Raw genomic sequence first — 23,954 nt, 5'->3', positions numbered from 1 at the left:
TTTGCTCTTCTTTACAGACTCTGTGGCACAGATAGCTTGCTTAACAAGCTCCGTGGAGAGTTTTTGAACCTGTGTTGCATATCTATCAAACAATTTCTTAATAATAAAAAAAGTTTCAGGAGAAACTAGTTTTCTCCTTAGTTTTCACTTAATACAGTGCTCTCCTCTGAAGCTACAACAAAAGACAACTCTTTTTCCACAGTTCAAAGCAAATTCTTTGAAAAGGTAGGCTCTGTTACAGACTCTGATTTTTAAATCTCTTGCTGCCCAGACCCAGTTACCCTCCTGTGTTTGCAGCCACAGTTAATTGTTGTAGCCATTGACACATAATTTTACACCTGAAAAACACATATTGGCATGCCCTTCTGTGTAATTTTGTTGTCTTTGATGGCAAAGCAGCTCCTTTTTGCTTCTGGCTACCATGTCACTGAGTAAAAAAACTAAACGCATATACCCTCCTTGATTATGTCTAAACGTATATACCTTCCTTGATTATCTTGTCCCTCTGGGACAAGAGCAGAAAAGAGACCTCAGAAATTATATTGGATCTGATATTGCTCCAGTTGCAATGGCTTTTCCACCTGGGCCTGTGATATAGTCCTCCTTCAAGAATGCTTGATGACCATGGTTTCTTTTGGACATTATTTGCAGATAAATTTTACTTCCAGTCTTGTGAGACTGGAGAGGAATCAGAATGGAATGCTTTTCCTAGTGATACATACAGTGTTCCTTTACCTGTCTAGAATCCTGTAGAAACTTGCATCCCAAGGGCTGTTCTGTAATTTGAAAAAAAGAGACCAGATCACCAGCTGATTAAATCACACTCATTATCTATTTTGATGCAATCATCACCTAAAATAATATTCCACCACCACTGGTGTGGTTTGGGTCAGGTTGGGTTGGTTTGGGTTGGTTTGTTTTGAGCGAGTGATGTCTTCCACAGCCAGCTTCTTCCAAAAGTGTATCAGAGTCCTGTGCTCTGAGGCTTTTCTCCTGTTATTTTGGCAATGAAGGAGAGATGCAAAAAGTCAAGCAAGTATTAATAAGGCTTAGGGCTGATCTCTAACAGAGATGGCACCAGATGCATTTATAATCCTTGGATATGCAGGCAAGAGCTACTGTTATTACAACACAATTTTTTCCACAGTTTGTGGATCAGTAATATGCAAGGGCTTCCATCTTTCCCTGGCCATTTCCTCCTTTATTCTGAGTATAGCTTGCACCATTAATCCCTGCTCTTGCTCCTTGACTTCCAATTTCACTTGGTTTTTACCTTTCTGTATTCAAAACCCCCTCATTTCCTGTTTCTACCTTCCCTCACATTTAAATTCTCTTCAGATCCTGCTGCTTTTCCCTCTGCAGGATCCTTGCCAAGAACCCAGCCTTGCCATCTGTCCAGGAGAATGATGATTTTGCTCAGCTCTCTTCTGGATGTTGAATTGTGTGGCTGCAGCGCCAATTTTAATGTCAGCCAAAAAAACCCCAAAAAAACCCAAAAAATCCCCAACAATAATCAGAACCCTGTAGAAGAAAAACCCTTTCCTTCCTTACAGAGGTCAGATACTTTTAGTCATATGCACATAAATAACAGGATTACTTTTCCTATATCATATTTCTCTATATTGTCCTCTTAAAGGTGCACCTGAGATAATTTTACATCCATGAGAGCATAATAAAAGATCCTGTCACAATTTTTGTTGTTAAAAACATGCCATTTTTCCAAACCTGAATTATTTAGGGAAAAAAAAAAGAGTTTCAATTAATGTTTCTAATAAAAAATGGATCAAGCAGTTGACAGGATGGCATTTCTTTAATGAAATATTGTTTTTCAGTTTGAAACAAATCTCCATGCACCTCTTATTTTTTTTTTTATGCCAATGAAAAGGGCAACTTTCTAGAGTGTAAGATGAAGAATTTATAATGCACCTGATCTGAAAGCATTTTTGTTGTGAATTATGGGGTTGCAGTCTAATTTTTTAGATTTAAAAAAAATATTATTTATACTAGTTGGAAAGAGGGAAATTTTCAAAGTTACCTTGAGATAAAATAGCATCTTTCTTAGTTAAAAAAATTAAAATGCTAGACTGCAAGTCTTCATTGAAAAACTGACAAAGACCTGGGAGCACTTTTCCTGACAGCTCCTCAGCTGTGAAGCTGGGAGCACAGAGACCTCTTTCCCCCAAATTCTGGTTTATTTAAGGTTTAAGGTTTTGGGGACACAAGTTGTCCATATATGAATATATTCATATATTCACATAACCACAGCTGTGAGGGATCTGCAATTCCCAGCAGGGGAAAGCTGGGCTGTCCTGATGTGGGGGCTGGAGGGACACAGAGATGCCAAGAAGCCAAGGATGCTCAACCTGCAGCACCTAATCCAGCAGCTCAGTGATCACTCATTGCTGCAGCTCTCAGCCTGTCTGATGATATTGCTGCCACTGCTGAAATCCAGGGTGCTGCTCCCCTGGGAGCTGTGATTTCTTTGGCACCTCAGAAATCTGTCCCTTCATGTGTACAAGCAGATCCATTAATTGCAACCTCACTAAGAATCTGGGATTGGAACGTCACAGAAGCCTATCTACATAATCATCCTTCTCCTTTCAGTGAGGAGAATTTCTTCTGAGGAATTTTTTTTACAGTCAGCTCTGTGAGTGCAGGATGTCCTTATGGTCACTGTAGGATCTGGGCACCATCCCATTGCTGTCAGCAGAAAGCAGCTCTGGGGGTGAGGATGTTCTGCAGGAGGAGTCGTCCTTCAGGCAGAATATTAAACTGCTCTGCCATCTGTTTTACAGGGATTATTCTGGTGAATGCTAAAAATCCCTTGAAAGCATTTTTATGGTGTCCCTGTCGCGCTCCTTCTCCTTAGTGCTCAAATAACCTCTCGCTCCTGCTGCTGGTTTTGAGTGCTCTGCCTTTCTGAGCCTGCAGAAAGGCCCTGGGAGGCAGCTCCCAGCCTTGGCTCTGTGTCCCTGCTGGATCCACGCCATGGATGTACATTCATATTGCATTTATGTGTGTGCACCCATGGCTCGGGCTCCCACAAAGCAGCAACCTCACTCCCTTGCTCTTCCAGGAACTCCATCATGCCCCAAGGTGCAATATTTCATGGAAAACCCTTCTCATATCTACCCTGTTCACTAATCTGACATGATTTCTGCCCTCTGATAGAGCTCAGCTCTCTGACAAGCCCTGGGCTCTCTTCATTTAGTACCAGGCACAAGAAAATCACCCTTCTCTGCATCCCCTCCAAGCTCTGCTGCCCTCCAGCCCCCAGTTTATCACCTCAGCATGCCAGAGTTGCCTATATGCCCTCTCAGAGAGGCAAATGCTGGTGTTGATCTGCTTTTTTTAAACATCCCTTTTCCTAAACTAGTTACCATTTCTATTATGAGGATATCCAAGACTTTAGGTTCCTATTTTAAGTTGCAGAGCTCAAATGACTGAATTCCTGGCTAAGCATGCAACAACTGAGCTAACTAAAGAGCTAAAGAGTACAAGAAATCTGCATGCATGGTGCATAATGTATTTTAAACAAATGAGGAAAGGATCTGAATTCTGATGTATCCCAGGTTTCTGTGTCCAACACTCAGTTTAATGGGCTGTTTTGGGTAGAAACAGAATGAGGCTTTCCTTTCCTCTGCCTTCCTGCCCCTGCAGACTCTGCCTTATGGAGCCTGACATTTGTTGTGTCTTTAAACCTCACTTGTGTGTCTCAAAGGGATCTGGCAGTTTAAAAGGGCCAAGGGCTGTAATTAGAATAATTTAGATTGGAAAAGAACTGTAAGATCATTAAGTCCAACCACTGAGCCAGCAGTGGCAAGCCCAGCACTAAACCATGCCCCCAAGTGCCACATCTACATGTCTGCTGAACACCTCCAGGGGTGGTGACTCCACCACTGCCCTGGGCAGAGTGTTCCAATGCTTGGCAACCCTTTTGATGATGCAATTTTCCTAATATCCTGTCTGAAACTTCCCTGGCACCAGCTTGAGGCCATTTCCTGTTGTGCTGTTATCTGGGAGAAGAGACTGACACCCACCCTGCTACAATGGGCTTGGTGAGATGTGTATATTTGTCTCAAGCCTCATGCATCACTGTGAAGGGTAATTATAGCAACCCAAGCCTGCCATCTTTATGACACATCATGATTTCGCATCTAAATGCTAAATGGGGCTGTTAATGAGTGAGTGCAGCTCAGCTTGAGTGAAAGGGTGTTAAAGAATCAGGTCTGGAGTGAATCAGCCTGTGCATATGTGGTAAAGAAAGAAAACAAGTAGTGTAAAATATAGAAAGTGTAGCATTCTGAAGTTACAGCCTGCTTCTCTCCACTGCCCCTTCTCCTAGGGTAATCCCAGAAAATATCCATCCTACCAACTGAATGGGAAACCAGTCACTATTTTTTTGCCATGACCTTTTCTCCAAATTGCTTGTTCTTCCCCATACAGGTGACCCTCACTGGTCTGTGAGACTCATCAGCTCAAGTCGTTATTTCTTAGGCTGCCCAAAATGTGATTCCATCTGGTGAATGCCAGACTTTGTGTGTCAGTGAAAGAGCACAGATGCTTCAATAGGTCTTTTCTGAGTTTGTGATCTTTGGTCCTGCTGTTGTGGGAGGCAGAGCCCAGCTTTAAGCCTCAGCAGCTTTTAAATAGAGAATAAAATGATTTCCAGCACTTAAGAACATACTTTTACCTTTTGAAAAGGGAGATAAGGTCTGTGGAGACTCAGAGTCTGATCAGTTCTGCTATTGATCATTAGTGTTATTGTTACTTCATTTCTTAAAACGAGTTTTGAATTCAGTTCTGTGGCAACCAGAAAGGGACAAACACAGTGAGGTCACTGTGCTTCCTGCTCCAACATTTGAGGTCGCTTTGAAGCATGACCTGTCAGCAGATGATTCTCAAAGACTTCCAAAGCAAGGCCTAATGTTCTTTTGCACATATTGTGCTTTTGTTTTTTCTCTTTAAATAAAAAGCTCCTTCCCCTACTTTTCAAAAGAAAATATGTCTCTGTGGAATTACACTTTACCGCCTTGGAGAACACGATGTTCAGTCATGACACAAATCTTTGTGTAATCAAGAAAGTTACTTCAGGACTGGGAGAGAGTTCTGAGACTCGAAAGTAATTTTGGACTTTTTTAACCATTAAAGGTAACACTCCAGCACTGAAACAAGAGCTGTGGAACTCACTTAAGTGCTTCTGATGGCTGTCAGATGTATTAACTCCCCTGCACATTAACAGCTCTGGTGCCTATGCAAATACTTCTCTTTACCTTTCCCTGCACTGTAGACTCCTGATCATTATAACCTGATCAGAATACATTTGAAATTTTTAATTTTTCTTTTTCTATTTCTTTATTGATCACTCTTTTTGAGTCCTGGAAGAATGCCATGTTGCCTTTTTCACTTGATGCAAAATGTACAGTATGATTCAGCATAAAGAAAGGGAAGAGGAAACACGTTGAATGTAGTGACAAGCAGCAGAGAAAAGGAAGAGGTTCTGGCAGGTTCTGCAGAGGCTGTGTTGTAATTATGGGCCACAAATATACAGGTAGATAAAGAGAAGGGCAGAGGAAGCTTTTATGAAGTTCCTTGGAGCAGTTCCATGAACAGCACGTGCAAGGCATGGCCATTAATCCATGCAGAGAAGTCAGGCCTTGGCTCCTTCCTTACCCTGAGCATTTGGGCTGCCAGAAAATCACAGCATTTGCTGCAGGAGCGATGCCCCTCTGAGCATTTTATTATAGAGAGTGCTACTGAATGTCTCCTCTGAAGTCACTTCAGCTGCATATAGCACTGTTATTTACAGTGTGTGCGTTTGCGTGCGCTTCTATAGGTCAACTGACTGTGTAGGTAACAACACCCACACATCCTCAGACTTGTGCCTGCCCATGTCAATCCATACTTCATTTGCACTTTATTTAGGCAAGTAGCTCCAAGCTTGAAGCAAAGTCCACGTTCTGTGCATGCCTACGCTGTGCTGGCTGCTCTGGCGTGACTCCACTCCCTTCCCCATGTGCTTCTCCTTCCAAGCTCTGTGTCTACAGCTGTGTGAGGCAGGGGAACACTGCAGAGCCAGCTGGCTGGAAACTGCCTGGAAAATAATGGAAATCAGGTGTCCAGAAGGAGTGTGTGTTTAGACGTGTCTTGATTTTTTTTGGTTTTCCCTGCAGACAACAGTGATTCTGTATTAGCTTTGTTTTTTTGCTCTTTGTGAAAATCATCCCCTGTTGATGTTTAGATATGGGGAGAACAGAGCTTGGTGTGACTTTTGGTGACTTGGCAGACTCTTTATGCCAGTTGTGCATCTGGGATACAGATGGAGAGACACTAGGGAGAAGAAGAAGCCAGTAAATAAAATTAACGTGGGGATCTGGATGAAAAAGAAAACCCAGATCATATTTTGTGTCATTATGATGCTAGCCAGTTGTAGGGACCAGGGATGAGTGTACTCTGAGGAGATGGATGGAAACATAATTAGCAACCTTAGAGCTCTGTTCCAGCAACCCAGCCCAGTGCTGTTCTGCTCTCCATGGAAATCAGGACCACATATGGGAGGCAGGACTTCCAGGAATGACAGAAATTGGGACCACATGGTACTTTACATTCTACTTTGGGTTCCCACTGAACTTGGTACATTTTAATGCTCTGCTTTTTTCTGAGGCTTTGGGTTTTGATGATGCAAAAGCATTCCTCTGCTGCCATATTTTTTCAAAGGAAAAGCACGTATTCCAAATGTTGGGCATTAAACTCAGTGCATGTGTGCTTGCAAGCTTACTGCTGTCTCATTGCTATTGTTTCCTCTTTCTCAGGACATGACCTTCAGCACCACAATGAATCAGGAAAAACCTGTCAAGTCCTCCTAGCTCCCCGGCTGTGCAATTTGCTCTTCCCTCACTGTTCCCCAGACAGCAGCTGTTCTCACCCAAGGCACAGGACCCAGCAAGTCACAAATGACAGCTGAAAAGTGAAGCATTACCAAAAGCTGCGTGAGGCTCTGTCAAAGAGAACCTTTATATATAATTCTCCTTCCGAGCCTGGGAAGCTGTGCATCCCATCAGTTCCAAAGAGCAGAGAGGATATGTTCAAATAACCGACACCAGGAATTGCACAAACCCATACCCGTTTTAGAATACCTACACAGTGACCTGCAGCATTTAGAACTCTCTGTTCAGAATGGATGATGGATATAGAAACACAAACCAGGTCTCAGATGACTACAGGTACCAGGATGGCAGCTATGACACACCCAGTGATGGCTACTACAGGGGTGGGGATGAGCCCACGCAGGATGAGGATGCCCAGAGTGATGTCACAGAAGGCCACGATGAGGATGATGAGGTCTATGAGGGGGAGTACCAAGGGATCCCACACCCAGATGACATTAAAGAGAAGCAGAAGAAGCGAGCCCCTGCCGTGGATGATGAGTACAGAGACCGTGCTGACCTCATGGCTGAGAGGATGGAGGACGAGGAGCAGCTCGCCCACCAGTATGAGAACATCATTGAGGAGTGTGGCCACGGACGCTTCCAGTGGACTCTCTTCTTTGTTTTAGGGTTGGCACTGATGGCAGATGGGGTGGAGGTGTTTGTGGTTGGATTTGTTCTTCCCAGTGCTGAGAAGGATATGTGCTTGTCCAGTTCCAACAAAGGGATGCTGGGTAAGTGCCGCTGGCAAACAGCTCCTCTAATGCAGCTAGAAGCAGCTGAGACACCTTTTTTAGTGACCAGCTGATTTCAGGATCTTCTGATGACTTTCTTCTTGTGTTGTATGTCATGCATAATCATGCCTGGGTGGATCTGACTCAGGGAGGGTTCACATGCTGATGAGCAGCAGAATTGTACCAGAATATGCTCTGGCCTCAGTGCCAGTCTGGTCAGTGTGGGCAAGGCAGCTCACAGCCTGCAGGTCCACAGGGCAAAACCCCAAGGGGTGTTCAAGGATAAATAAGTGAAAAGTTAAAGGTAGATCTAGTGACTCAAAATTCAAAGCTGTTAGGAACCACAGGTTTCCCTTTTCTTCAGGCCAAAGTCCCAAAAGGCAAATCAACTGTGCAGTCAGTTCCTTCTGCCTGCTAACTTCTCAGTTTGCTCATATGCCCTAGATCAGATGCAGTCAATGGAGGTTTCTTTTTAGGTCTGTGGAATGCAATTAAAGTGCAGCATGAAGATTAAAGCTGAGGCTACTGGCAACATCCCTTTTGCATCACTACCGACATCTCCCTGAGGTCAAAATACAAAGCTTAGTTGTTTATTGGGACTGAGACTGTGTGGAAAGGTTTGGATGAACTATTTTTCCCCTTGAACAATAGGTAAGCCAAATTCCATCAGCCAAAACAGCAAAGCCTCCCAGATCTCAAAGAATCAGGACAGGATCCAGCAGGGTCTGTAGTGAGAGCCAGCCACACAATAGGACAGAACATCTGGAGGGGAAATAAAATAGCTCTTGGAATAAATGCTTGAGGAGGGAGAGAGTGTGTCTTGAAGGACATGTACTGGGATTGCAGGGAATCATCAGGGACTCTAGGTCATACATGCTGGCCCAGAAGCACTGCCTGATGCCAGGAAAATGCAGATTTGGGACTAGACCCCAGCCATTGACTTCATTCTATTGACATTATTTTCATGTGACAAAGGCAATAGATAATTATCCCTATATAAACCTCTCCTCTTGGTGTACTGAGGTCATATTCACTTTTCTGTTTCTCCCTTTTTTCTTTGAACTTGAGGATCGGGATGTTTCTTTCTATAGTTAGCCAGGTTTGTACTGACTTTTGTGCTTTAAAGAATTTAGCAACTTTTTTTGCTTCACAAACCCATTAAAATTTCTAGCTCGAAATATCTCCAGTCAGATATCTAAAAGCAAACCTCTCACAATTAGATCCTGATTTCAAAGGGACTTTGGAATGCGCCAGCTCCCTGTGGGACACGAGGCTTGGTGTCTTTTTAGTGATGAGACCTTTTTTTGAAAAGCAGGTCATTTATTTTGGTGACTCTATGAAAGCTGAGATTTTCTGAAACTCTGACCCCATAAATATCTACCTCTGTATAGCTCAAGCTCTGGCAGGCTCCTGAATGAGAAAACTTCAAATGTCACAAGGAAATCTATCTTTGAAGTATTTCTGGCCCAACCACAGGTAAAAATGAACATGAAATCTCCCCAGAGAGCGCGTTCTGCTTTTTCCAGCTCAGTATTTGCAAGGCTGAAAGTTCAGGGTGTTCTGATAAGCTCTGAATAAGCAAGGAGACATTTGGGTCCGTATCCAATCCCAGCTCCAGCCTCCTGCGCACTACCAGAGCTAATCTGGGACTGCTAATGAGGGGAAGAGAACTCTTCTTGCTGCCTTTCCTGCCCACTTTCAAACACCACCTGTGAGAACCTGATTTTGCAGAACAATTTCTCCTGTCCTCAGCTTATTTGTTTGGGGGATCTGCTGTCAATCTGCTTGTATTCAAACTATTTCATGACTTCATTATGAGAGGAAAAAAAAAGAATTTTTCTTAAAGCAATAAAAGCTGGTTCATCTTAGTTTGGGGCAGGGAGGAGAGTGGGTAGTTTTGCTGTTGTTTTTGACTGGTGGTGTACATGGGGCAGATCTCTGATTCAGTCCAGTTTATTTGTTAAACTCCCCTTCTTGTCTGCTGGACATTTCTCTGCTGCTGGGTCTGAGGTTTGTGAGATGACTTCGTGAAAATGAATTAAGCATGGCTTGGAAAGCCTCACATTGCCCAGCAGTGCTCTGATGCGAGTAATGAGTACCCAAGGCATCAAGAAAAGAGAATGTGATGAGCCTGGGGTGGGTAGGGGGCTGCTGGAGGGTATAGGAAGGGATCAGTGCAGATCTCTGGGTTTGGAGAGGGGAAGGAGACCTTTCTGCCTAGTGAAGGGTGGCAGCAGCAGGAAAGAGGGTTTTGGAGGTCTGATAGGCAGCAGAGCAGTGCAGGGACACGAGGTGTGGGTGCAGCCCTGCCTCCAGCACAGCCTCATGTCCCAAATACTGCCCCTGCAAGGTTTTATCTCTTTTCTCAGCAGCTTGGGCATAAGGACAGCAGATATCCGCTTCCCAAGGGGAAGGCTGAGGAAGTGCTATTGATGGAGACAAGAACAAAATCATTAAAAATCTTAGGATAGCTTCAGCTCCCATCGACCTGCAGCTAGAAAAAAATGTATCTCCCACAAAGCTCAGAGTGTCCAAAACAAGCTCATCTCCCCCTGTGAATCCATTCCCTTGGTGGTCTATGGTGGTGCACGTTGATCAGGCTTCAATTACACTTGGAGATTGATTTGGTTTGGCAATCAAAGAGCCTTCACCTCAATTTCTAATGTTCATCCTGTGCATGGGAGTGTCTGCCCAGGATGAACAGAGGGGTGATTAGAGCAGACACAGCTTTCCCTCAAGTTATCCCATGGTTTTAGAGAAGCAGTGATATTATCCACACATAAGCTACTGCCCCTTGCCTTATCCCCATGTGCCAATAAACATCCACACATAAGCTCGTGTTTATTCCCAAGGAACTGATTATCTCCCCAGTTTTTGCTAAGGAAACATAACCAGGTTTTCCCAGGAGCAGTTAAGGTCACTTCCAGGCAGCTGCTAACATTTGAACACACAAGGGCTCAGCCATAACAAGAGAGGCCAGGAGGGGAAAAACAAGGAAATAAGTCAGGTGAATAATCAAACTCCAGCAGAAATAGGAAGGGACAAATAAGAGTGATAAAGCAGATGTCTCCTAAAGACCAATTTAGTGAAGTTCAGCTTCTGTTAAAAGGACATTTTGCATTAAACACTCTGCATATTGCATTTTTTTTTTCCCTTGGAAAGCAGTCATGGGAAAATATCAAGCAGACTATGGCCAAATTATGCAAAAATTGCAAATAAACAGATGCCCACGGTGTTTCATGAAATGTGTGAAATGGATATGACACAGCTTAGAAAACGTTTACATTTCATTCTGAAAATAAACATCTCACCATCAGATGCAAATTAACAGCTATTTTAGCCCTAAATATCCTGAGTGGGACAAAATACGTATTTGGAGTTATTCATTTATGAGAAATGCTATTTTAAACATGATTTCAGGGGTATTACAAAAATAAAAGCCAACAAAAAAAAAAGAAACAACAGTATGTATATTTTAACAGTTTGATTTAATCAACTTATATTATAAGTTGTTAAGAATAAGCTTGGTAACATGTAACAACTTTATTTTTACATATTTATTTGAGAGATCAGCTTTGCTGAGCTTTTATCAGCAGTAGACAAAATAATAATTCAATTCTTAAATTTACTGAGACGGAATATTCCTTCTCAGTATGATACAGACTATTGGAAACATTTTCTTTTTAATATGCTAAGGATAATCAAAAGAGTAATAAAATTTGTATTTTTATATTTGCTGAAAAGCACATGGTATCATTATTTGGAGAAATATCTTATAAATATATATTTTTACATGCTATAAATCACTTCTTAGAGGACTAAATATTATGTTTGCAAGAGCAGTAAGTACACAAGTATAAAAGATAATGACATAGTGATGTTTTAAACTTCTGCACATCCTGCATATAAAAACTCAAGGCACAGTTAAAGCATCAGCCCTCCCAGATCCCAGAGCTGCAGTTGTGTTATCATCATTTCACAGTTCACTAAACTGAGACAAGGAAATTTTTAAGGGCTTTGCCCATAATTGTAAAACTGCTACACTAAGGCTGAGAATAAAATTGCTTTTTCAGGCTTCCTTCTCCTTTTTATGATTTATTGATAATTTTTTTAAGGAGAATGTAATATTACAGACTCTTAACCTCCCAATGCTGGATTTAAAAAAAAACTAGTAAAAAAGATCCTAAAAGTAATTATGCTTTTCTGTAGCAACTCAAGCTCGGCTGTGTGAGTCCGGTTAAATAGAATGTGTACAACATGCCTGCTTTTAGTTGTGTGAAAAGGATGTTTTATTATCAGCTGAGATAAAATCTGGTCACAGCTTCTCATTGCCCTGAATTCACCTGATATGACAGTAAATCCTAATCCCCTCTGCAGAGCTCGATGGCTTTTCTCCACTTCATTTTTTTTCCCTCTGGCTGAGCACAGACAAGCCCAGCCATGGCTCCTTTTCTCTGCCATGGTTATTTGCTGCCTCTTTTGCTCCTCCATGGCCATGGAGGAGCCATGGTCATGGTCTCATCTCACCCTGATGAGACCTGCCCGTGTCAGGCACAGATTCCTGGCTGCAAATTTGCTTTTGGTTGAAAATGCTCAGCCCAAGGAGCGTCATCACCATGAGCTGTAGGGAAGAAAAAACAAAGGTGTTTTTATTTTTGTGCTTTGAGAACACCCCACATTTTGTGTAGGTCTGATTTGGGGATGAATGGGTGTGTCCCCATCTCTAAACACTGTGGGAGTTTCATCTGATGCGTTCCAGCATGAGAACGGGTTTTTTTGGACGGGAAAGGATTTGTTTGGCCTCCTCTGTTGAAATCTTTGCTTCAGCAGAAGGGTTGGGTGGGGAGAAGCAGATGGTTCCAGGAATACTGTGGTGCTGGACAAGTCCCGTGGGGAGATGTGAAGCCAGCTGAGTGTAAACACCACCCACGCCCCGCTGGCAGCGCCGAGCCCGGCTGTGCCACAGCCCCACGGGCTCACCCACCCACCCCAGCTCCAGCTGCACAGCCCCCTCCATCCCAGCAGCCAGATATGCCCAATATCCACACACAGATCTCCCAAAAGGGAGTGCTGCCTTTCCCATGGTAGAGTCCCTTCTCAGTGCCAGAGGTGGAGGCTGTGGAAGGAGTCTCACTGCTCGTATGAACCAACAAGGAGAGTGCAGTGGGATGAGCCTTTCCTTTGAGTTCCACTTAAAAGGTCAAGTTGATTCATGGGGAAAGCAGTAATAAACCTACAAGGCATAGCAGATTGAAAATTGCAGGAAGAATGGAAAAAAAGACCACCAGCCTTCAGCTCATCCTCTGTCAAGACCGTCCCATCACTATGGTACGGTAAGAGAGTCAGCACTATCACTACTTTATTTCTCTCTTTTAATTACTTACAATTGGATCCTCTGCCTTGCCACATCCATCTTCTAAATTGTCCAGACCTGACTCACAAAGTTTTCTTTGTGTCCATAAGGTGTATCCCTAACAGATTCTACACCAGTAACAGCATCTTAATTTTGGTTTTATTACAATTTGAACTACAAGATATATAAGGTCCTAATAATTTAGTGTTGTTCAAATGCTTTCCCTCTACAAGAGCCTCTTTTTTTTACCATAGGGCTGTACTGGTATTGGCCTGGGATTGGAAGTAAGGTGGGAGCTTTCCCATTCCTGTGGTTACTGGCTCCATGCAAGCCAGAGACAACCCTGGGCCCAGGCAGCTTCCTTACCTCCCTGACAGCCCCAAGGACTCTGGGACTAATTCTTCTCAGTGAGCTATTTGGCTCAAATAGCTCAAATTTTCTATTTATTCCACAAGTCTTTGTCCTGTCCTTAAAGGGATTATTTTTAGATGTGCCTCTTTTTTAAGGACTTCAATCCCATTAACTAACAATAGGAAAAATTCACACTTGTGATGCAGATTTAGGTAAACCGTGAAATTTTAGGGGTTTTTTTCTGAAACCCTTAGAAGTTGACTTTAAACTATATTGAAGCAGTAAAAATACAGTTTATGGCACACCCAGAGCCATATACTGTATCTGCAGTATATTCCTTTCCTTATTCCTAGAACTTCAGCTTTTAACTTCAAATTCCTGTCTCATACAGAACACACAACTTCAGTAAAGGCTAATAAATTTCTTAGTGTGAAAATGCTAAATATGTTACCCCTTTTCTAGTGGGAATAAGCCCAGTCAGTGGTCACATATTTTCCTTATAACTTCAGCAATGGATGAGTCATAACCAAAAATTTATTCATAGAATTTCAGCTCTTTGGTTTTCCACCACTTTTATGGGAGGCTGTTGCAGACCTTCCCACAGGCATTCTTTATACTCCAGGACTTGTGGAATAGCCTGCAAATAATGGCTTATTCAGAGCTGCCCTTAACATTTCATCTGAGCACCTTATGTGTCAATTGGGAAGCTGATCCCTCCTAGCACAGTCTGAGTCTGTGTGGTTTGAAGCCAAGTTTAGAAGTCAAGGTTCTGGTGCACACCATTATAATGTTGTACTGTAGAATATTTGATGGAGAGAGCTAGCCCAGCAAAAATCATTTTGTGATCCCTTTTCTTGGTCCAACTCTCCTTAAAATTTTAGTTTCCTTGACATGAGCTGGATCTTTTTCAGAGGTAGCAGCCATCATTGTGTTCTCTGGAAGTTTGTCTCCCTGCAAAGAGTCTGTTTGAGTAACTATTCCCCTCCTCCCTGGGTCCCTGCCACCTTGTTGTCAATCCAGGGCACAGCAATCTGCAAAGCAGACCGTGTTCTGCACCCTGGGTCCCGAGATCCATCAGCTGACAGAGTGTTCCATAGCAGCTACCCCAAAGTTTTAATTACATTGGCCAGAACATGCTGTCTTCACCAAAAAAAGACCTCTCCATCATAAGGAAGTGTTCTGTTGATTTTGTTTCAACCCTGAAGCACATATTTCCATAACCAGGATCCTTCCTTCAAAACCTGGCCAAGTAGACAGTCTCTGGTTGTCCCTGATATTTTCATTACTACAGATTTTTATTGTTTTAAATTTCTGGGGGACCATGAATCAATTGATTTGTCATATACAATAACTAATTAAAGCAACATCCTCTAGATGAGTTTGTGACATTAACAGCTCTGCTGTGGTTTGTCTGCTCACTGTGTGATGGATGCTGTGTTCCAGAGATCCAATCTTCCTTTCCATCCCAAGTTTGGGCTCCTTAGTCAGAATCTGCAGGGGTTTGCTTACAAAAGCAGCTCCACTTGATGTTGAGTTTCAAGCACTGCCACATCCCACAGTGAGCCCACTCTTCTGGCCAGACAACAGGCTGCCCCTCACCAGTGCCTGCAGTAAAACACCAGCTAGAAGACAGTAACTATCCCCTCCACCTCCTCCTGACCTGGGACATTTTCCATTACTAAGAGGATTTGGATGAACATCTGCCATCCAGGGATTTTCTCTGGAAAAAAAAAAAAAAAAGAAAAAAAAAAAAGAAAAAGCAAAAAAAAGTTTGGCAGATCATTTTTTCTTCCTCACCAGGGTCTGGCAGTGCTGGCAGGGTTCACTGTCAGATGGGTGGCTGTGATGCACCAGTGAGTAGATACAGGGCTTATCATCACTTCCTTCTGCTGGCTGCCATCATAGTTGCTCCATTAAATGGGGCTCAGGAGCCAGGGTAAAAGCATTAAGCCATCCAGCCCTGCATTAAGATCCTTCCTTCAGGAAGTTTTTGGACTACAACTGTTTTTGCTTTGGCTCACCCTTGCAATTTGCACTTCCGTGAACAAGCTGGAGGTCAAAGATAATAGAGATCCCAGATTCTGAGATGTGTCTGTACTTTCTCTTGAGATCAGTACCTGAAACCTTTACACACCTTCAGATCTCCTCACCAGGACAGCTTGGATCAGGAGGGTAGGGCAGGGAGTGCAAGGATTGGTAGCACAGAGCCATGTGCTCATGGTGGAGGTACAATTGGCCAAATCTGGCTCCACAGTTCTGGTACAAAGGCTTTTATTAGGCAAGAACAGATTTATTTTTTTTTTTTTTATGCCTTTGACACACAAATCCTGCCCGCCAGACATCATGTGGATTGAAAAGAATCACTCACAGATAGGTGACCCCACTGTGGAATAGAGAGATTTAAGAAATCCAAACTTTTCCCCATCTGATCAATGTGATGCAAGCGTCCTTCAAATGCTGCAATGGATCTCTGCTGCATAGCCTTTAATTTAGTAATGCATTTTAAATCAAGTGCAGGCATTTGCAATCAAAAGGAAGACAGGATCAGCTGCCAGATAACTCTGCATTAGCCCTTAGCTGGCTTTGCTGGATGGCACAGAGCTGCCAGACTGATTATTTTGTTTAAACATTAATAAATTACAAAAACTTTCATTGCCACCTTGTTTTCCAAGTGTATTTGACAGAACAGGACCTGGGGAAGGCACTGGTTCTCAAGAGAAGCCAAGCTTGGTTCAAGGTGAGGAAGGAACCTCCAAAGAGTCAACCACGCCTGAAAAATCAGGGTTTTTTAGCTGTATTTCTTCAATAAATGAATAGGAATGTTTCCTGTTAAGGCAGTGTATTTACTTGCTTAGCATCCAATGCCTTCACTCGGGGCCAGGGATGCAGGGAGCACTGCTGCTTTCCTTCAACCCCAACTCAGCTGGGTCCTGAACCTGACATGTCCCCAGTCTCCAAACATCCTCAAGCATCATCCCTTTCCTTCAAGAACTCCCTGCACTGCAGGGAGAGCAGAAAGTTCTGCTTCCCAGCAAGCAGATGTTCTCCATCCTGAAATAGTTCAGCCCATCTGGATCACATCCAGCAGTGGTCAGGCCCCACCAGGATCTCCACATCAGGACTGTGCAGCCTATAGACACAGGCTACAATCCTGTCAATGGGGTTTGATATGATGCATGAGGTTCTCTTGGGAGCAGCCTCTTGTACCTCTGTGCTGTCCAGGAAAAGCTGTGGTTGAAACCAATTTCTTCTGAGCTACATCTGGACAATAGATAAAATAAATGGAAAAACATATTCCTGAACCATTGAGCATTATGAACTAGTGTTATTTACACTGGTACCTGCATAAAAAAAGGCAATAAAATCTGTGGCCCTTTTGCAGCAGTGGCAGTAGAAGAGGAAAGGACAACTGCCATGTTCTCCAGGAGAGTGGCAAGCACAAACTGAGCAGGGTACAGGGAGACTGCCCAGGGTGGAAACCCATTCTCTCCTATTCAGCCTGGCACTAAATGAGTCATTGAGACTATCTTTGAGGACCCCATAGCAGAAGATCTAGTGAAGTCAGGTTAAAAAGAAGAATCCATCTTTCTTAACAATATTAGAGAGATAACTCTATAGAGCAAACTGTCCAGACAAGCCTCAGATTCTCCCTTCTCCTGAAATTTTCAGATCAAGCCTGCACTCTTGAGTAAGCCGTGCTTTAGTTAGACACCAGCTATTGGCTCAGTAACGAAGGAAGTAGCTGAGCTACACGAGGTGAGTCTGGGTAACAGACTGATCCTTTCAGACACAGCTGGGAAAAGCAGAGAGTGAAAGAGATGAAACACTGCAAAGAGATTTAGCCATGCTTCATCAGTCTCTCTGCTCTCACAGCTTTCTGAGCATAAACAGCAGCCCGACAGAGCCTCTCCCTACACATCCTCCATCCCACTGCACTCAGGGGGGTCAGAGGAGTTAAGACATCAGACTTCTGTTGTATTGTTGGTGGCACATAGCTGGGACACGTGCATCCTAAGCTGCTTATGCCTGGCCATTGCTTACGTGCAGGGGAAATGTGAGCAGTGAGGTTGGGAAGGAAAGATGTGGGGCTGGTCAAATGAGGGTATGTCCATATTGCCTGAAGTGATGCAAGCTCTCAGGCACGAGATGGGAAAATTACTGTCCTGCCAAAGGGCAGAGTTTCTGGCATCTGAGATTTGGGGTGGTTAGGAGTATCTCTATTGCACAATATGCCAGGACGACATCAGCTGCCACAGGAGCACTTTCAAATTTGCTTCTACCCTGTGTACTATTTCCACCCTGTTAACAAGAGGATTGTCTCTCTCCCTTCCAGGCTTGATAGTCTACTTAGGAATGATGGTGGGGGCTGTCCTGCTGGGTGGCCTCGCTGACAAACTGGGAAGAAAGCAATGCCTCATCATATCACTTGCAATCAATGCTGCCTTTGCGTTCCTCTCCTCCTTCGTCCAGGGATACGGATTCTTCCTCTTCTGCCGCCTTATCTCAGGCCTCGGGTGGGTACCTGGTGAACCTGGCCTGGGGCAGCCCCAGCAGAGCTGGGCAGTGTGGGGTGGGACAAGGAAAGGTGCTCAGGAGATGCATCCCTGGTGCCCAGCCAGCATGGCATTGCCATTTGGGACGTGTGGCTGTGTTACCTCGCTCTTGACCCTTAGAGCTCTAATGGTGGGAAAGTTTGGTCATTGATGTTCTTCTGGTACTGCCCAAATTGTGCAGAAATGTGGGTGAGACTGAAAAATGCCCACCTCCAAGGCCTCCACTGAGATCCTCAGAAGTTCCCACGGGCTGCCAGTATTTTGCCTCCCCTAAAATGAGTGATCATGAAATAACAAGAGGAGATGTTTAAGCGAAGAGCAGGGTATTACTCTGGGTTTGTACAAACTACAGAAAATTCAGCTTTTAGAGCATGAGAAGGATCATGTTCATCTTTGACATCTAAGACCAGTGCAGCCAAAGAGAGATTTGAATTTTTCCTCCAAGTTTCACTTCTGAGCAGCCCATCTGTGAGTGCGACCTTCCCTCATTAAACATGCAATCCTAACCACAAACACATTGAAGCTGACCCTCATTTTTCTCATGTGCTGTTTTTTCTCCTCAGTATTGGGGGCACCCTCCCCATCGTGTTTGCCTATTTCTCTGAATTCCTGTCTCGTGAGAAGAGGGGGGAACACCTGAGCTGGCTTTGCATGTTCTGGATGATTGGTGGCATTTATGCTTCAGCAATGGCTTGGAGCATCATCCCACATTACGGTAATTTGTGCTTTTGAATTTCTACACCACCACATTCCTGCACCACTACACCACCCCACATCCTTGCACAGGTAGTGACAGTTCTTACACATCCCAGCATAAATATCACTGAAAAAATAGATACCTGAAGTGCTCACAGAAGGTCTCATAGATTGACGGCACGATTGACTGATGGACACTAAGGCTGTAGATAGGACTGGATGGGGTTGCTTTCCATCTGAAGTCTAAAATACATCCCTTGAATTACACTGCTGGAGCCTGAGTTCTTAATCTAAATGTCAGCTCATTCGGGGAAAAAAAATGACTGAGATTATATGGCAAAAATTGATCCAGTTATCAAAAATAAGCAACTTTAATCAGGGAGTCACTGGATGCTGTGGATGACAGCAGTGAGCACAGCACATGTGCTTTTCCTTAGCCAGGTGTCCACACTGTCAGGGCTGTGTACCTGGTGACACATCTGCCCAGCATGAGATGTGTTAAAGTCACTTCTGACTTCACCTAAATGGATGCAGGAGTGGAATGGGTTCCCTGCCCTCAGCTGGAAGTGGGAATGAAAAAGTAGATGGCTGTAAACTGAAATTTACTTGTGCTCTGAGAAGAAAAAGCCTGCATGTAGCATGGAATTCCTTGTAACTCGTGTATAGAGCCTAGGAAAACACCAGAAGCAAATATCTACTGGAAAAGATTAATTCCCCCAGTATTCAGTGACACCAGCTGTTTGCAAAATCCTGTTTGAGGAAAGTAGGACAGTTCACAAAACCCACAAAGGAAACCACTAACATTTACCTATCCATCATTTCATTTCTAGCACATTTAAAGCACGTTCAGAATAGAGAAATATTCATGCTTTTGATTGACATGACAGAGGCTGTTGGAAGAAATAGGTAAACTTACTGTAGTGGTTTCTGGTAGAAATAATTCTATTACCTGCAACAACATTTGCTTTTAAAAGCCCTTATATATTTACATTACAATTATTTTTCAGATGACTTTTTGATATTGTGTTTTTGTAGCTTCTTTTTTGATTTCCAGTGTTCCACCTACTCTTATGGAACTTTGTGAAATCATTAGAACACCATGACTGGCTCAGATGAGACCTCTGCAAAACCCATTGCTTGATGATTTCCCTAATATGTGAATAAAATTTTTATAGGAAAAAAAAAATTTAACAGTCCTTAAGAGATTTGAGCCTAGGGAGAGTGAATGGAGCAATGTAAGAGAATGAGGCTGTACTTTCCAGTTCTTAGCAGGGGAATACCTAACTTGGTCAAACACCAGGAAAAAATCAGGAGAAGGGGTATCTCAAATGCAGGATTAGGATTTTGGTGCTTTTAAGTTTGAACCCTAGCTCAGGTTTTTGTAGGTCTGGAAAAAAAATGAACTTGTTTTTATCGCTCACTTCCATGAAATGTGAAACACATATGTGATGTAGGAGATGGAAAGAAGCTGTCTCTAAAGTGCCTCTCAGATTAGAGATTTAACCTTTGTAAACCTTCACTGAGAAATGATCAATTCTGGCCCTTATTCCTGTACCATTTTCCAGCCTTACTTGCCTACAGCTTCTCTGAGCTGTTCCTATCACTGGGTGATTTCTACACTCAAAGATAAAAGGTTTTTAAAAGGCAGAGCCTGAGCATGCTCTGATTTCTGTAATGAACATGAAACTTGCTGCTATACACTGAGCACGCTATTGAGCCTCCAAGAGCCACCAGCACTAAGAATAGCAAACTTTCAACCTGTCCTCATGTCATACAGAGCTGCAAAGTTCTGAGCAGAGAAAAGCTCAGAATTCCTGGTCAGTATTTTCATTTATTGGCTCTTGCTGTTTCCAGGCTGGGGGTTCAGCATGGGAACCAAGTACCACTTCCACAGCTGGAGAGTCTTTGTGCTGGTGTGTGCTCTGCCCTGCATCGCCTCCCTGGTGGCGCTGAAATTCATGCCTGAAAGCCCACGGTTTTTGCTGGAGGTAAGGTGATTCATCTCTGATATCTGCAGAGGATGGCAGGTCCCTAATGTGTCACTGTCTGTCTTTCTTTGTCCCATCAAACAGACAGAGCACAAGCTCAGAGGCAAAGCCACTCCTGCGTGTCTACCCCAGCTCCACAGACTGCTTGAACCCCAAAGGTTGCAGACTGTGGGGACAGTCACTGATGATTAGTGTGTCACTGCCTGACAGGGTACAGAAGGAAGGTAATGAGAGATGGGAATTTTATCTGTCCGACAAAGGCCCTTTTTGAAAACATCTCACAGAGTTTGGGCATGGAGCTGCTGAATCCTGGTGGTAGAGCAAAGAGTAAAGTACATTTCACTGAGTAAAATACTTCAACCTCAGAAATCTTAAGCAAGTTTCTGTATCTCCACTTCACAGGTGGAATATGTAGCAATACATAGTTCAAGCCTGCAAGTCTTTAGCAGAGTTGGGATGAGAGTCCAGTTCTCCTCACCCATCTCCTCTTCTTTCATCTGTTTTAAAGCTCTATCCCTGACCCCTTTTCTGCCTCAGGCAGTTTTAGGACAACTCCTTTCTCCAGCACAGACATGCTGCACTCTGTGAACACCAGCCATGCCTTCAGCTCTTCAGGTTTCATGCAGCCCAGGCTGTCTGTGTGCTTCTCTACTATGCTGGACCTCTAGAATTGCTTTCTCTCTGTGCTTTGATAAATTACAGAGCTGGGAGCTTGAACACTTGCTTTCCTTCTCCTTGGTCTTTTCAGATTGGTAAACATGATGAAGCTTGGATGATTCTCAAGCAAGTCCATGACACCAACATGCGTGCCAAGGGCGAGCCAGAGAGGGTGTTTACGGTGAGTTGAGCAAAGCCATTGGTTAAGAAAAGCTGGACATACCCTCCTTAGCACAGCACAGCACGACTTTATTTCTCCTCGGGACTCTTTCAATGTAATCTCTCCCCCAGCAACCAGAAAAAGGACTGTGAAAAACATTTGGTGGGCTTAAGCTTAGATGCCAGTCTGTTTGTCCAAGAATTAGTCAAGTCTGTCAACTGCAGAAAGTACTTTTCATTCCTGGTGTTACTCTACATCCTTTAGACCAGTGATTTCTCAATTACGCACGTGTTTAATTAGCTTGCTCTAAGAGACTAAAACAAAATAAGAGACATATTAGGCATGTGGGAGACCTGAGTCACTCCTTTCTCCATTCTGGCTTCTAATCAAAGTCTGATTAAACTTCACGCACTTTCTAATGAGCTTTCCAAACTCCACCTGCCTCATATCCAGTCTTTAATCTCCCCAAGGGAAAGTGGGATGAGTGGTTATTACTCATTGGCCTGCTGCTTGTTGTGAAAAAGCTCACGCCAGCAGAGTTGTTAACAGTAAAATCAGAGGAAAGGTTTATGCTGGGGTTAGCTGCAAATTACTATAATTCAGTGTTAAAATCCTGATGAGCCAGCCAGGGAAGAACTCCTGATTTATTCTTTTAAAGATGAGAGCACACATGCTTTTAAAGGATGGAAAAAAAGGAGATACACTTGTGTGTGAAACATGTATTTTTGATTAAGAAGGAAAACGACGCTCCATGCTCAGAAGGGTTGTCAGGAGACTGTGCCCCTCGGGAGTGATCCTTCAAGGAAAATAAAATTTTATATCTGAGCATGACAACTGCATGCAGGTTCATGCAGGATCTTAATGAGCATGTGTTATTTTTAGGCTACCAACCATTTGAATAATGCAAACCCTGATAGCAAAGGTGAGAAGTGGTTTTCTTCAAATCCATCACTGGCTGTAACACTGAGCTGGGAAATGAAGCTCAAATATAAAAATATATAAATATATATATATATATCTCCCAAAGTAGGGCACTATGAGAGTCTGAGCTGAGTAGGAGAATGAAGGAGCAGCAGTACAGCCCCCATTAGTGCTGGTTACTCCATGCCACAGAGCCATGAGTGCAGTGGAGGAGCTGAGCTCACATCGCACCTCGAAGCTGAGCCGAGATGCGCTGACACCCCCTGGCACAGGAGGCTGATCATTGCTCCTGGTGTGGCACAAACTGCCAGGGTTTGTGCTTTTCTGACAGGCTAGAAGCTGTCAGTTTGTGGTGAGTCAGCCTGTACGGGACAGCTCCCAGATCTGACATTTAATTGGTGCCAGGAAGAGGAATGCAGAGACTCCAGAGCTGAGCCAAGGCGCTCGTTCACACTCAGAAATTTATTCAGCAGATTTTCGCCTCCTCCTTGTGTTTACAAACAGTTCTGTTTTCCTTGAATATGTCCTTTAATTAAATTTACTAAGCAAATATTTACTGGTATACATTTGTAAGTTTTCCTGAGCAGTCCAGTTCAGGTATTCAGCTGTGAAAATTCAGATTATTTTGGTGAAGCAAACTGGTTGCATTGTGTGGGCTCACTCGATGGCAGGATACATTTTCAGCTGCAAAGATTCCCATCTACACATTCATTTGTCATGGAAGTTCTGTCAGTGGTATTTAAAAGATGTTGAATGAGAAATGTTCCTGCTAGTTGTCTTAGAAGAATGAAACCCCAAAGACACAGTTTGGGTAGAAGTGGCTGATCTTAGAGATAATTTTTACTCTACTTTCTGAGTCCTGATTTGTAGTGGGAATCTGAAGATACAGAAATAAGGTAGTATACAGGTACATTAGCCAGCAAATGAAAGATTGAAGTGGACATGATGTGCTTAAAATATTTCGTGGAAGAGGAGAGAGAGAGAGGATGAAGGGATAGATGAAAAGAAGGAAGCAAGGCTTATTTCCGTTAATAGTCTCTTGCTGTAATTAAATCAATGAGCTCAATTGCTAATGCTAACTTTCAAGGGAAAAATAATAAGGGTTATTAGGTGGAAACATTGCCCAGAAAACAGTGGAATTTAAATCCACCCAAGATCAATTCTAGAAACTGCAGTCCAATTTTTTTCCTTTTTTTTTTTTTCTTCCTCCAGGTTTCCTATATCAAAACTCCAAAGCAAGTAGATGAATTTATTGAAATCCAGAGCTCAACAGGGACCTGGTACCAGCGGTGGCTGGTCAGAATCACGACTACTTTAAAACAGGTAAAGAGAAGAAAAAAACTTCACGCAGTGCTCCAGTGCCTCTTTGCTTCAGGTCGTTGTACCTTGAAACCCTGACTCCCACCTCAGAAAATCTGTTTTTTACAAAGAGCTGTAATCTGAGTGCACTTTCTGTGCAGATGTGTGCATGCTACCAGCCAGGCCCCAAAATGCCCCTGTGAGCATCACTGCCATCCAGCAGTGCAGAGCTTCCAGGAGCAGCCACAGCCCCAAGCACTTGGCTCTCCTCCTGGGCAGATAAATATCGATTCTCTCTCCCCAAGCCTTAAGTGGA

General features: G+C 43.4%; 1 protein-coding gene across 1 annotated transcript in view; it reads left to right on the top strand.

Annotated features, from left to right (window-relative positions):
* SV2B (synaptic vesicle glycoprotein 2B) overlaps nucleotides 1–23,954 on the top strand; it is a 60,634-nt gene that overhangs the window by 27,136 nt on the left and 9,544 nt on the right. Inside the window, exons 2-7 of the mRNA XM_005426050.2 lie at nucleotides 6,813–7,660; nucleotides 17,698–17,878; nucleotides 18,481–18,632; nucleotides 20,468–20,601; nucleotides 21,350–21,439; nucleotides 23,552–23,662. Of these exons, the coding sequence (XP_005426107.1) occupies nucleotides 7,177–7,660; nucleotides 17,698–17,878; nucleotides 18,481–18,632; nucleotides 20,468–20,601; nucleotides 21,350–21,439; nucleotides 23,552–23,662 (1,152 nt within the window). The 5' untranslated portion in view covers nucleotides 6,813–7,176. The remainder of the gene's footprint in view (nucleotides 1–6,812; nucleotides 7,661–17,697; nucleotides 17,879–18,480; nucleotides 18,633–20,467; nucleotides 20,602–21,349; nucleotides 21,440–23,551; nucleotides 23,663–23,954) is intronic.

The sequence above is a fragment of the Geospiza fortis genome, unplaced genomic scaffold, assembly GCF_000277835.1.
Source record: "Geospiza fortis unplaced genomic scaffold, GeoFor_1.0 scaffold330, whole genome shotgun sequence".
In the NCBI taxonomy this organism is placed as follows: Eukaryota; Metazoa; Chordata; class Aves; order Passeriformes; family Thraupidae; genus Geospiza; species Geospiza fortis.
This window is presented reverse-complemented; position numbering and strand designations above follow the sequence as displayed.